This window comes from Poecilia formosa, unplaced genomic scaffold (genome assembly GCF_000485575.1).
Source record: "Poecilia formosa unplaced genomic scaffold, Poecilia_formosa-5.1.2 Scaffold135, whole genome shotgun sequence".
Lineage (NCBI taxonomy): Eukaryota > Metazoa > Chordata > Actinopteri > Cyprinodontiformes > Poeciliidae > Poecilia > Poecilia formosa.
The window spans coordinates 667,042-681,840 of record NW_006800074.1 but is presented as its reverse complement, the minus strand read 5'-3'; the positions used below and the strand labels follow the sequence as shown (position 1 = coordinate 681,840).

At 36.4% G+C, this 14,799-nt stretch overlaps 1 protein-coding gene across 4 annotated transcripts; it reads left to right on the top strand.

The window, feature by feature from the left end:
- Positions 1-60: 60 nt before the first annotated feature.
- LOC103145056 (embryonic polyadenylate-binding protein-like) lies at positions 61-14,101 on the top strand. Of its 4 annotated transcripts, none has more exons than XM_007562308.2 (17): positions 61-265; positions 2,667-2,871; positions 3,381-3,574; positions 3,661-3,776; positions 4,710-4,805; positions 5,990-6,129; positions 6,218-6,312; positions 9,137-9,274; positions 9,509-9,604; positions 9,725-9,985; positions 10,814-10,901; positions 10,998-11,117; positions 11,196-11,311; positions 11,759-11,867; positions 11,958-12,088; positions 13,221-13,294; positions 13,924-14,101. In XM_007562308.2, the coding sequence occupies exons 2-16, from the start codon at positions 2,679-2,681 to the stop codon at positions 13,281-13,283; spliced, it is 1,956 nt and encodes a 651-aa protein (XP_007562370.1). In that variant the 5' UTR covers positions 61-265; positions 2,667-2,678; the 3' UTR covers positions 13,284-13,294; positions 13,924-14,101. The 4 variants fall into 4 exon arrangements, with proteins under 4 accessions (XP_007562370.1, XP_016532031.1, XP_016532036.1 ...); XM_016676545.1 differs by having other exon boundaries at positions 11,184-11,311; XM_016676550.1 differs by lacking the exon at positions 4,710-4,805.
- Positions 14,102-14,799: the final 698 nt, after the last annotated feature.

Genomic DNA, 14,799 nt, shown 5'->3' with positions numbered 1-14,799 from the left:
TTTTTTTTAAATGTATCAAACGTGGCTTTAAATATATGGACTCGTTCAACTGCATGTATTTTTATTACTAAGCTAAGATCTAGTTTTTGTCGCGGAATGTGACGTCCTTTCTGTCGGTGCCTTCTCACGTCTTAATTGAAATTACATTGCGCGGAGCAAGCGTGCAGGTGTTCGGAGATGCTAATTAAATCAAAACAAGCTGAGGTTCACGTGGAAATTGTTCACAAACTGCTGCGCTGAATAAAAAGACATCCTCGTTTTAAATGTAAGTTTATCTAGTTTGTAACGTTAAGCTGTATTTATTTGTAGAACCTTGCTAGTTTCTTTCAGTGCGTGATGCGCACGCGGGGTAACGAAATTTAGCTAACGACTGTTTTAGCTTAATGTTTTTTCTATGATTGTTGCTTGTACCGTTAGCTACATCATTAAATTTTTAAATGTCTTTGCTTCCCCGTTTTTATGTTAAGAGAATATTTTTATCAACATTTAAGCTGGAAATCTTCTTTCCACTGTTTAACTACTACGGAGTATCAGATTGCTTCTTTAGCGCTCTACGTTTTAATGTGAAATCCTCCTAATGTTACCAAAACGTTTCTAATTTTGAGTGGGGAAAAAAGGCTCCATTCAACAAATCTTTGTGAATTCGCTTTAGATTTAATTTATACCGAGGTGTCTACATAAGTGAGAATATAGTCAAGTTAATTTGTTCCAGCAATTCAGTAAAAAAAAAAAAAAGTTTATAGATCTAGATTACTCTGTTTTAAGCTTCCACTTAACACAGAGACATAGTTTTATTTTGATTAAGGCTCACAATAAAAACTTTATATTTAGGAATCATATAAGCCAAATTAAACAAAGGATATCAATACCGAAATGTTGGCCCTTTGAAAGGATGTGTCTGTGCAGCTATATGCACTAACTATCTGGTCCTGCATGAATTACTACATCAATGCAGCAGAATGGATTCAGGAGGAGATCGGTCGCTGTAGGTGCACCGATTGCAGTTTTTTGGCCTATTATTGATTTTTAAGAAGCCTGGCCGCCAATTCCTAAATTTTTAGTGTCTGAAATGTTGCTAAATATAGCAAATTCACTGAGCTGGCAACAGTGGGGTGACCATTGTCAACTACAAACGTGCAGACATGAACTGGTGAGTAGGTCTGTCAGACAAACCTCTCTCACAGCAGAGCAAAAAAGGACAGTGGTTGATAAGATTGTCTTTACATGTATCCACTGATCACCAATCTACCAAAATTAAGAAAATTGGGGCTAATTTACTGGTGCACCCCTAGAATGAATACATGGTTGGTATGAAATATCCACTACTAGATGAAAAACAATCTGTATTCTGAATTGGCAGAATATTTGTCTTAATCCATAATAATATTATGCTATTCAAGGCATGTTCTTAAAGTTGCTGCTCTGACATGTTTTCAGTGGATGGTATGGTCGGAAATTTGTCTCATTGTTTTAAAATATGTATTAGTTCTATATTTTAAAAATGTAGCAAATTAAAACATCTACACATTGTGGTAATATAAGTTTTAGAAATATCTCATTCATTAAACAAAAACAATTAAGTAAACTATGAGTTATTGGGTAAGACCATTTTGCTTATTAATCAACTACAGTGATATATTTAATAAACCTGATATTGGTGTGTTTGACAGTGTGTGCAGATGCCACGTCTAGCATCTCCATAAAGGTAATCTTCGATGGAAAGTATGAGGTGATGTAAGATCTTGTGGTAGAAATCTTTGCCGAGTTTGGACTTTAGAAAAAACAGTGGCTTCACACAAGCAGCCACTGTTGCTGCATAAACCAGTGTCATGTTTAAAGTCTTCACACAGACTTTAAACTAAACATGCTTGTTTAAAGTTTCCACTCAGTGTGGAAACTTTTTAAACTAGACAAGTTTAAGCAAAACTTGGGTTCTGTGCTTTTTTGCTCTTCCTCTAGTTTCCTGGGCCTTAACTTTCAAGTGCAATGCAAAACTTTTTATCTCAAAAGCAGACTTTAGACAACCGAGCAACAGCCACATCCTTTTCCCCCCTCTGACATCTTGAGATTTAGGAGTGGCTTAATATAAGAAATATAACAGTTGTTCCCCACGTCCTGAACACATCTGTGAGATGTTTCCTCCCGAAGCACTGACTAATCAAGGTGTTCACCTTATTTAACTTTTTAAGTGCTTCTACTTAAAAAAGTTAAATAAGGTTTTCTTCACATTCCTGTCAAGACTGCAGCTCTTCCTTAATGGCCCAAATTAGCAGAAATAAATGTGTGAAATGTAATGATGAATGCATCTTCAGTGTGAGCATCTCTTATTGTTTCAAATGACCAAAATTGACATTTTTGGAGACGCTCCAGCTTGAGGTCCACCTGTACTTATTTTAGGATTGAAATATTTGTCTTCTAAGCGAAACACAACTCCCAGTTTTCATAATTTACATTAGATGAAATTAGTTTTCCTTTTGCTAAGATAATCTCTATTTGGAACCACTCAAATGTTTGAACAAACCTAATTTAGAAATGGCAGGTGTGAAAATGTCACTGAGTGTAAGGTTACGAAATACTGAAGTAGAAGTAAAACATGCAATAGTTTCCCTAAAGTAAGCTAGCAATGCGTTCTACTCTCTATAACCCCCTACTAATTTTTCATCCAGCTGGTACGCAACATGAATGGCAGCGGTCCAGCGTATCCTCTGGCCTCTTTGTATGTCGGGGACCTGCACCCTGATGTTACAGAAGCCATGCTGTATCAGAAGTTTTCTCCTGCTGGACCCATCATGTCGATCCGCGTGTGCCGGGACATCATCACCCGCAGATCCCTAGGATACGCCTATATAAACTTCCAGCAGCCAGCTGACGGTACACCCACATTTATTGTTGCAAAACAGTGGCACAATTAAATATTTTAGCAAAGAAGTTATATTTCTACTATTTTTCATATTGCTGTTTCTGTATTTTATGAGATTTACCTGCTTAAGCTTTTATAGCCAAATTCCTTCATCAGCATATCATCAGTGCTGCATAGGCATGATAATGAGCCATTCATTTAAGAAATGATGCATCTAAAAGTTGCAGGGTGATGGACTTGCTAATCCATATCTACAGAAATGTGAATAAACACAGCTGGATGTTGATTCAAAATCCCCTGGATGTATAATAACTTAAAGAAAATATGAATATTCATCAGAAATCTTGTTTTTATGCTTTAATACATGGATGCCCTTAATTATTTTGTTAAACTGAGCAAAGACAGACTGTAGATTAGAAAACCTTTGCTAGAGAGTACAGTATTGCATTTGATGTGTAGTTGTGGCTTATTTTTGATGCTTTTTCCTTCATGTTTTAATTTTTAAAAAAATTATTTTTAGCGGAGTGTGCCTTAGATACGATGAACTATGACGTCATTAAGGGTCGACCCATTCGGATAATGTGGTCTCAGCGTGACCCAGGTCTCAGGAAGTCCGGTGTGGGAAACATCTTTATCAAAAACATGGATGAGTCCATTGACAACAAGGCGCTGTATGATACTTTCTCTGCCTTTGGCAATATTTTATCCTGCAAGGTAGGCCTTTTTTTTTTTTTTTCTTTGAAAATTGTTGTATACATTTTCTTTTGTTAGCATGATTCAAACTATCTGGATTTTTGTAGGTTGTCTGTGATGAGAAGGGATCAAAAGGCTATGGCTTTGTTCACTTTGAGACTCAGGAGGCTGCAAATCGGGCCATTGAAACAATGAATGGGATGCTTCTGAATGACAGGAAAGTGTGAGTAAACTTTCACTGAAACTGCTTTTTGCAAATAAGTCCATCTGAGGGCTATAGACTCACTTGTTGCACTGGTGGCACTTAACTTTCTTTTTCAGTGAGCTGCACCACAACAATACTGAAGTGCACCTAAGTTCTCACAGTTTCTGTCCTCTCTCTTTCTAGTGGTGCTGCTTCAGGAATGATTTGAGTGCCTTTTGAGATGCTGTTACCAGCCAGGCTGGTTGTTGTACATCATTTTGGCAGTCTTTTTTTGTGTGTGTCTGAGGCCCGTAAGCTGGGCTATACAGAGTTGCCAAAATGTTCACATTGTGACCTAAAAAGGTCACAATGTGTACCTTTTGTGGTCTAAAGAAGATGCATAGCGCTACCAACGCCAGAGCAATCCTCTAGCGTTGGGTGCTTTTCCCTTGTAGTCAATACAATATGTATTTCAATACCATCCATGGTGCATTAAAGAAATATAAGTTGTAGATATAGAGTAGTTGGGATTCTATTCACTTCTCATTCATAATTCACTTAGTGAAAATCTGTCATTGGATGATGTCGTATGGTTAGGTTGAATTAATACGCATAGAGATGAGGTTCAAATTCACCTGTGGCTGGAGAGACAAATAATCACCTTACTGTACGAGTAGAAAGTGTCATATCTAAGGGACGTTTTGATTGGTGGTGTTTTACCTTGAATGAGAGCATGGAAGACAGTTTAACAGAAATGCAAAAAGTTAGGCGCACCAGTGCAATCAAGGAGAAAAAGGTGATTGTTCTCCAAAGACTTTGTCATATGTGTGACTAGATTAGTCACATGAGCCCTTTGTCTAAACCTGAGGCCAGGCAAAGAAGTGAGCAGATTTTAATTGTGCTGCTTTTTTTAAGAAAGACTTTTTGCAGATGACTTCTCCATGTGTCTTTTTGTTGTTGTTGTTTGCTCAGTCAAAAGATGGGTAAAAAGGAATCTGGTATTGTCAACCCAAAGGACCGTTTCCTGTGGGAAAAATGTCAGTTCTCCCAGCTTAGGTCAGCAAATAGGTAGGATCTTTGTCTAGGTTTGTTGTTCATGTTTGTATTTTAATTAGTCATGAAGGTAAAACTGATGCACAAACTATTTGAAAACTTTAATTAAACCATATTAATTCTGAAGCTGAAGTTTTAAGTGTTGTAGTGAGATATTGTTTGTTACATTTTGCCATTACAACCAAAATCCTCGTATTTTATTGGGATTTTATGTGAGACCTAAACACAAACTAGTGGGTAACTAAGAGGTGGAAGGAAAGTGATGAATACTTTTTAAAATTCTTCTAAATTAAAATCTACTCTCTTCAGTAAATGCAGTGTTCAAACACCTTGTGCTGTAATTACCTCTAGTGGTGAGTCAGACTGCAAGACAGGGATGTCCAAAGTACGGTTCTGTATGGCCCTGACCAGTGTTCACAAATGGCACAAAATAAGTCTCCCAACATAGGTGATTGATGCAGACAACGTTTTTTTAAAAATATTTATTTGCATGATTTTCACAGACAAATCATAAAATGGAATTTTTTTTTAGCTGTAGCAGATTGTATTTTTTTCATTAACCTGTCTTTTTTTTCTTTCACTTTAATTTAATAATAAATTGAATCACAAGTATTTAGCTGATTTCTGTGTCTTTTAAGCATTTTAAGTCTTAACAATTTTAGTGCACATGACAAGGCATCGCACTTGCACTAGCTTTTATTTAGGGGTATTGAAGATGCCTGAATACAAGTAATGGCACTTTTTAACCATTCATTATTTTTCTTCCACTTCACAATTATGCATTGTTGATTTGTCACCTAAAAATAATATAGTAAAGTATGCTGAAGTTTGTGGGAAAAGTATGGAAATTGGGTGTCCAGAAATCATGCCTAATTTTAAGATTTAAAAGTTAAGTTAAAAAACAAAACGAAACAAAACAAAAAAAAAATCATTGACAGTTTTATTTCAAGATTTTATAAACAAAGTTATCAAATTTATTAAACAATCTGTATTCAATGTAAATAATCCAATCCACATTTTAAAATCTTTGGATTATGTTTTGAATTGAATCTAATACAAGTTGGTCTAGATGCCACAAAATGTCAATACTGAACCATAATCCAACCTCAGCATGATTAAAAATGTTGTAAATGTAAATCTGACATATTTTTGTCATATTTAATTTGTTGTCTGGTTGGGTTTCTTGGCTTTGTCTCCAGGTTTGTTGGCCACTTCAAGTCTCGCAAGGAAAGGGAAGTTGAGTTTGGCTCCAAAGCTATGAAGTTTACCAATGTCTACATCAAGAACTTTGGAGAGGACTTCACTGATGAGAAACTGAAGGAGGTTTTTTCTGCTTTTGGTAAGGAAATTCAGATTCTTCTTGATGACTGGATCTGCCAGAGCAATGTGTTTTATTATTGGTAGATCTTTAACCCATTTACCTTCAGGGAGGACCCTCAGTGTGCGAGTGATGAAGGACGAGAAGGGCCAATCAAGAGGGTTTGGGTTTGTCAACTATGCTCACCATGAGGATGCTCAGAAGGTAGAAAATGCCAGTTGGCTTTGTTTTATCAGACTGACTATAAACCAGTTGTTTTTTTTTAAACTATGTACTGTGGCTATTGGTACAAGTATCGTTAATAATTTTGATGTCCAAATGAAATAATAACTTTGATTTGAACTTTCATATAAACTTATCTTAAAAGGTAGTTTTCTGGGAACCAGTACTATTACCAGGGTAGAAAATACCCCAGAAAGCAGCCCTTTTAAGGACACAGCTTTGTTTAGATCGACACTGAACCATATGTGAAATTTTGTGACAGGATAATTAACATCTCCTAATGGATCAATTTTCCCAGCATTTTTTTCAGTTGTCTCAATTTAAATTTCCCTGTATTTAAGTTTGGCACATATAAACCCAGTCACTCATATTGAACAGTTTATACTTGAATAAAACCATCTAACCTTGGTGGAGGTATTGGTTAAATGTATTAAATTAAATACTGACGCTATCTGTGGTTACTAAAGGAGTAACGATCAGGCCAAAGTCCTTTTCTTTTGTCACGGGAGAAGCGGGACATAAAAAGCAGCGACGAACTAGATGTGAATTATGGCATAAAAACAGAATCCGACGCTGAACAGTGAAAAATTAACACATGATGTGAAACATGACGATTAGGCGGCACAGCAGGTGATGAGTGAAGATTACTGATGGTGAGCGTCAATAAATGATAAAATAAATCTAGCAACAGGAAAGAAACTAAAGTGGACATAGCAATAAACCGAGAGGATAATAGTAATCAAAGGAAACTAAATGGAAATGAATGAAGAACAAAATGCAAGAATAAACTAAGAAACTAAAGTAAATACAGAGGAATGAACTGGTATGGCGAGACCTTTCGATCAAAACTTAATACAGAGGACTGTATGGCAAGAATAAACGGACACCATTTCCAGATAAAAGGTAAAATAATATTGTTGAAGTGCCATGGGTTTGTTGAGACCACATCTANAAATAATATTGTTGAAGTGCCATGGGTTTGTTGAGACCACATCTAATCCTGAGAATAAATATATCTTAGAGACCATAACAGTAAAGAACTTATCACTTATTTATGTTTTTAATTAGATTTGATATATTTATTTCTTCAATATTATTTTTCATGTCAGTGTTAATGTCATGAGGCTGATGACTCCATGACGCTTTCAATTTGATTCATTAGGATTTGATTAAGAACCAGATTTGTTCTTTGTAATTTCTGTCCAGTAAAACTATTAATCTATAAATCAATAGACAGGTCTATATAAAGATATAATCCATGTTTCTGTCTCATATTTGTATGGCATTAAAAGAACCTGGAACTTTTGTTTTTTCCACTGAAAGCTCTGGTTTACACAATAAATGCCATGTGGGTGAAATTTTATGGATGATACTCTGATGTCCCATTTTCCTGAAGGCAGCACAGAGCTGCTCCACCAGAAACACTGAAGAGAAGAAGAGTTATGATTAATGTAGTTAATCATAACTGCAACATTAAAAAAATCCATGTTTTAATGTTGCAGAGCTCAGATGTTTTGCAAATGGATCAAAGTTTAAACAGGCATTGTTGTACGTCTTTTATCTCGTCACTTTGTGGAATATTTAATAACTAGAAAATGGCAAAGAATAAGAATATAATTTCCACTCTGATTGGCTGCTGTTAGGCCTACCGATTTTAAGTTGAATGTTCATTGCATTTTTCTTAGACACCTGTGAAAATAATTTCTATTTCCATGGCTTTTTTGTTCTCTGGGAAATTATTTTGATAAATACAGAAACAAGCATAAAAATCAAAACATCTACAATAGTGACAGTAATATTAATAATAAAATAATAGTCAGCGCAAAGTAGCCTACAAATTCTTTGGTGGGAGGTTGGGGGGGAGGGACCTGGATATGTGATGGGGAGACTGATTTAGTTGGTAATGTTGCATGTTCTAAATTACTAGCAAAAACATTGACTGAAAGGACTCTTATTTAATGTTGAGGGATTTTTGCCTGTAAGGCTAACCTTTAGGGCTCAGATATTTTATATTTTGTTTTGAGTTGAAATGTACTGAAGTCTTATTTAAGTTTGAGTGTTTAGCTAATTGTATTGTTAATTGTAATTGTATTAATTGTATTGTTGGAAGCAATTGTTTGCACTATTCAAAGACACTTTTTATTAAACTGTGGCAGTAGCAACGGTATAGTTAATTTCTGTCACCACTATAAGTTTCAGGCTCAGGATTTTTTTTTTACTTTAAGCCCTGCTTTTTGTTGTAATGCCTCTAAATAGGTTGCTAGAAGTGTTAATGTGTCATGGAGCCAGGTTTTAATTCGTCATCATTCACTGTTCATGTTACAATTTTTATGTGCCAACCCTCTGCTTTGCTGTCATCCCATCTTTGCCTTCGTAATGAAAATGTGATGACAAGCTATGATTGAAAAGTTCCTGCTACTCTGCCAGAACAGCNTATGATTGAAAAGTTCCTGCTACTCTGCCAGAACAGCTGAATGAGTGGTATTTAGGTGAAACTTAAGGAGCTTGTTCAGTGTTTATATTTCAAAATGGAACAACATGAAGTGCATCTAGCATCCCACACTGGACTCCATTTGGACTGTTTCACTTTCCTGTTCTGGGATTCCTTCGTTGTCTTTATTTTTGCATCAACTGGCTCCCTTAAGGATGACCACTGGCATCCTCTCCTGGATGCTGGCCACACTACAACACTGGAGGGTTTAAGTGAATGTTGTTAATCAATTGGAACTCATTTTAATCTAATGAACCATTAATCAAAATTAATTGTAAGTCGATTAATTGTTTGCTCCGTCTGCTTTTTTCCCAGGCTGTGGATGAAATGAATGGAAAGGAGCTTAATGGGAAGACCATCTACGTAGGTCGCGCTCAGAAGCGCTTGGAGCGCCAGGGGGAGCTGAAGCGCAAGTTTGACCAGATCAAACAGGATCGCATCCAACGCTATCAGGTGTGGCTGTGTTTGACCCCAGATTACCAGAAGTGTAGATTTGATCAAATTTGACACTTCAAAAATGTTTTGAAGCGTCTTTCAGGAGAATGTTGTTTTTATAACATTCTCTTGAAAGACGTTAAAGTTTCAGGGTTTGATCATAAATGAATTCCCCAGACATGTTTAATGCGTCTCTAAATGTGAATGACTGAAGGAACAAATAATAATTTGATGCTCTTTTTCATGGTTTAGGGGGTGAATCTGTATGTGAAGAACTTGGATGATGGCATAAATGATGAAAGACTCCGGAAGGAATTTTCTCCTTATGGTACAATCACAAGTGCTAAGGTAATATTTCTGCAAAATCCACTCAAAGATGGCTATAAAGATTATATACATATATATATATTGACAGTTTAGTGCATTGACCATTCATTTTTTTAACCCATTCTCTCTCATTTACTGCAGGTGATGACTGAAGGTGGCCAAAGCAAGGGCTTTGGCTTCGTCTGCTTCTCGTCTCCAGAGGAAGCAACCAAAGCAGTGACTGAAATGAACGGGAGAATTGTTGCGACCAAGCCGCTGTATGTTGCGCTGGCACAGAGGAGGGAGGAGCGTAAAGCTATTCTAACTAACAAGTACATGCAGAGACTGGCTACCCTGAGGACCATGAGCAACCCCATCATCGACTCGTACCCCCAGTCGGGATACTACATGACCGTACCACAGGTATGAATATTTGGACTATTAAGAGAATTATAAACATGATTATTTGTCTGATATAAATCATCTGGCCTATAGAATTTGTGGTAACACTTTAATTGAAGGGGGGTGAATAAGACTGACATGACATTGTCATAAACATCTGTCATGAACATGAATAAGCCTTCATGAATATTTATGACTGTTGTCATAAAGCGTCATTTGGTAAATTATGACACCTTTAATACAAAGTTGACATTATTTAAAATGTCTTTGTTATGACAACTTGACATTAACCAAGAAATCATTACTGATGTAAATTTTTTATAAACGTATTACTGATTGCACTTTAAAAATGAGGCAACTTTATGTTATTAAAGGTAAAGTTTAAACGGTAATGATTTCTTAGTTAATGTCAAGTTGTCGTATCAAAGACATTTTGAATAATGTCAACTTTGTATTAAAAGTGTCATAATTTACCGAATGATGCTTTGACAAGACAAATATTCATGAAGGCTTATTCATGTTCATGACATGTTATGTCATGTTTATGACAGTGTCATGACAGTCTTATTCACCCCCTTCAAATAAAATGTTACTGAATTTGTCAAGCAAAAAAAACAAAAAACAAAACAAACACAAAAAAAAACTCTTTGGTGGTGTAACTACCTTTGCTGGCTTAAAAACAGCAAATTTGCATAAATCTTTTTATAAACTTTGACTTTCTGCCCTGAAAACTCTATCCATCTAAACTGTTTTTTTCCTATTTAATCCTGTTCATAGTCTCAGGGATTTGAAATAATCCAGTGGCCTTATGTGCTTTCCATTCAGTCAAAACAAACCCTTATCTTGCAGCCTCCCACTCGCTCTTTCTACAACCACAGTGCTGTCAGCAACCTGAGACCAGTCCCTCGTTGGATGGGGCAGCCGCCCAGAGCCCAGGGTGAATTTCTTCAATTCTTTATTTAAAGGAAACAGATGTTTTTTGCTTTTTTTTTTGTTTCTTTGATTAAAAGTAAATAAGTGTTCATGCATCCAGGACCTTACTCAGCCCAGTATATAGGGAGTCCTCTTCCTCGGCGTGGTTCACCAACCATCACTACAGTTCGACAAGCTTCCACTCAGGCTCCACGCATCATAACCTCCTCACAAAAGACGAGTACCTAAACTATAAGTTTTTTTTCTAGATGATTTAATTGAAGTCTTACTGTTTGACGTGTTGGAGCTCTTCCTTCAGATAACATAGGGACGCAGACTGGAGGAGTGCCCAGAGGAAATCAGTACAAGTATTCGTCTGGAGTGAGGAACCCTTTGCATGTTGTTACGGTTCCTGCGCCCATGACGAGACCACAGGTACAGCTGCTGGGCCTCCATTATGTGACTTATAAACTGGATTGAGAAACAAACTTAAATATTTTAGGAGATGGTGTGAAAACTTTGTTGGTAGACCACTAATGTAAAAGAAAGGAAAAAAACAAACAGTTTCGCAATTGTGGTGTTTCCATTTACGGAGCCAATCGGATGCATTTTAAACAATAGCAACAATGTTCTAACTCTTCAAACCGGAGTTTTGATGTGTTTCAAAATGATATGCTTAAAAAAATAAAAAAAATATTGTCATTGTTTTCCCCTAAAAGATGTCAGTGGATTTTTAAGTTGATCTGTGCAAGTCTGACATTTGTGTTGTGGTGTTTACATCAAAGCATTAGGGTGTGTATGTGGGAACATTATGAGCTTTTTATTTGTGATTAGGAAAAATAAAACTACAATAATGAATGTGGCGACCGCTTACAATCTCAGGTTGCTCCTGTGGCTGTGGCTGAACCAGCAGTTCACATTCCAGGCCCGGAGCCCCTCACCGCTTCAATGCTGGCTGCAGCTCCACTCATGGATCAGAAACAACTCCTTGGTCTGCCTTCTCCCAGTTTATCCTTTCCCTTTATCAAGCCGTCTGTTTGTATTTGTTTCTATACCTCCTTCTCTTTGCTGTGACACACAGGGGAGCGACTGTATCCATTGATTCACGCCCTTCACCCAAACCTGGCAGGAAAAATCACAGGGATGCTGCTAGAGATTGACAATTCAGAGCTGCTGCACATGTTGGAGTCACCGGAGTCCCTGAACTCTAAGGCACATTAATTTTTTTTCAGTCCCTTCAGAATTTACAGATCTTTATGAGGACACACTGTCATCATAGACTGTGTAGTACATACCTCCACAAAAATATATTAAGTATCAAATAGCGTTGATCCCAAAGTTGCATAAATAACACTTGCAGTCATTTTTGTGGATACAAGGATGAGTTTAAGGCAAAATATAGTGAAATATTTTTGATTTGCCCATTTTTCTTTCTTGTTTTGGTGAATTTAATGTTTATTCTCAATGAGGAGAATTGGATGCATAGTTTATTTATTTTTTTACTTTTTTTGTCCTCAACTTATGAGTGTCCAGCTCTAGTCCTCAAGGGACTAGAGACTAAATACATGATTTAAATGTCCATCTACCTCCTGACCATATCGGTGTTCACATTGCAAATGTAGTCCAAATCTGATTGTTTTTCTTTCCCTTTTTTGAAGTTGAGTGACCAGATTAGGTTTGCTGAAATAAGTGTAACGCTCAGATCTGGCCCACATCTGATTTGTTTTGTCAGATTTGAGCCACTTCTGTATGTAGTCCTTTGCCTGACGTAAATTCAATCATTTTGAATGTGATTTCAGTTGGACCTACCAAAGTGGTTTTGATGTGACTTTGATGCCACTTTCCATTGTCGTTCCCCATTACTGTGCACCAGCAGGAGGTGTTAGTAGTGAGCAAGATGGACAACATTTCACTCTTTTTCAATCTGTGTTGGACACTTTAGAAATGTAAATACACATTTCCTTCATGTTTTCCACACCAATGAGTACATTGCAAGATATTATCATTCTTTTGTGCATGCCGGTCAGTTTGAAATCGAACAGTTCACACTGAATTCAGATGTAGGCAAGATTTTAAAAGTAATGTGAATGACCATGCAAAAAAATAAAAATAAAAAATCTGATTTGAGCATCAAGATCTGCAGTGTGAATGTAGCCGTAATGTTCTACTGAGGCCTGCTAATGAACTGTCATGTGATTCAGGTGTATTCAAGCAGGGAAAGAAACAAAACATGTAGGATACCGACCGCAGAGGACACTACTGAAACTGATGCTGTTCTTGTTAATCCAGAGGAATCTGGGAGTTAAGATGTTCTTTTCATCTCTGTCATGTTTCTTTCTTTCAGGTGGAAGAGGCAATCGCTGTCTTGCAGGCTCACAAGGCAAAAGAGTGTTCTCCAAAAAAGTGAAATGATTTAAGGTCAGCTTTAAATCATTTAACTGCATTTGCAGCATTTTGTTCATAAGAACAAAATGGGTTGCAGCATTTTTGTTTTTTGCTACAGTGAGGTATATTTTAGACCGTTTAATCTTTTTAGTGCTAGTGCTTCAGTCATTAACAATTCAAGCTATAAAAAGTAATGCAGGTTTAATTAATGGTGTTAATTTTTCAAAAATTAACACTTTTTGATCGTTAGAGTGAACCTACATATCTTGAGGCTGCTGTTGCACCTGGATTGTCCCCCAGTTTTATTGTCTTTATTGTCTGTGGGACAATAAAGGCTATTTATGTTCTGTTTGATTTAAATCGGCTCAAAATTTAACTGCTGGTAGCTTTTGATACATTTTTCTTGCTGTGCTTCTCAGTTGCAGAGGTTTTTAAAATTCTGCTTTATGTAGCGATTTTTATGGAAATAATCTCTAGCTCTAGATGCATAGTTGGACACAATATATCTGAGTAAATGTCAAACTAATTGGATTTTATTTTTTGGAAAGATTATTCACCAGCTAACAGCTAAAAATTGGCATGAATAAATAGTTTATTCATGCCATATTTTTACCAGGTAGATGAGCACAAAGACCTAATTATGTGTGTTTTGTTTTTCCCAGGTGTGAACATTGTTCTAGAGGAGAAAAAAGGTTCTAAGTATGAATTTTTGGGAAAAAAGAGCAAAGAATAAAACTCTTGACATGTTTAGAATGATAGTGAAATGTTTCTGAAGTTCAAGCTATTTTGTTGTTGCAGTGACTTTTGTTAGAAGATAAAGTTTCCAGAATATGCATTAAATTTGTGTCGTGTCATTTATTAAAATCAGAAGTGAATACCTTCTATACCATTTCATCCCCTGGTTTACATTTAATCACTTTACATAAATGGACCAGAGTTCAGAGCTGGTCCAAGATGTGAGAATGTTGAGATGTCTATTGCTTCATCTACAAATGCATCGTAGTAAACTGGAATTTACTTTGCCCAGTTCAAATGGTCAAACTTGTATAGTTTTATTAGGTGTTGAGAATATTAATTGTTAACAGCTAATGACCATAAAAATCAGCTTCCCAGAAAATCTTGATTTCTATATGAAATCTGAAAAGAGGACTTCAAATTAAGTGCAACAATCCAAACCCTCTAGCCGTTTTACCTGACAGCATCAGGTAAGATTTGAGGCCGTCTCCAGTCTTGGATAAATCTATGTGGCAACTCTCATAAAAACTGAATGGCCTTTGCTTAAAAATTGCAAAGGTGACAGTTCTCTTAACTTCAGTGCAGACAGTTCAAAGAGCTGTACCATTTTCCTTTACTGTAAGAACAGTGAGGAAGGAGACTCAGTTTATTTTGAATCTCTTTACTGGTTAGCCACAGCATATTTGGATGCAAGTGATGGACCGTTGTCCTGCATAAAACGAATCTTTTTGATGACTCCTGTAGCACACTTCAGGTAAATTGTAGTTGTGGAATATGACAGAACTGGAAGATAATTTATGGTA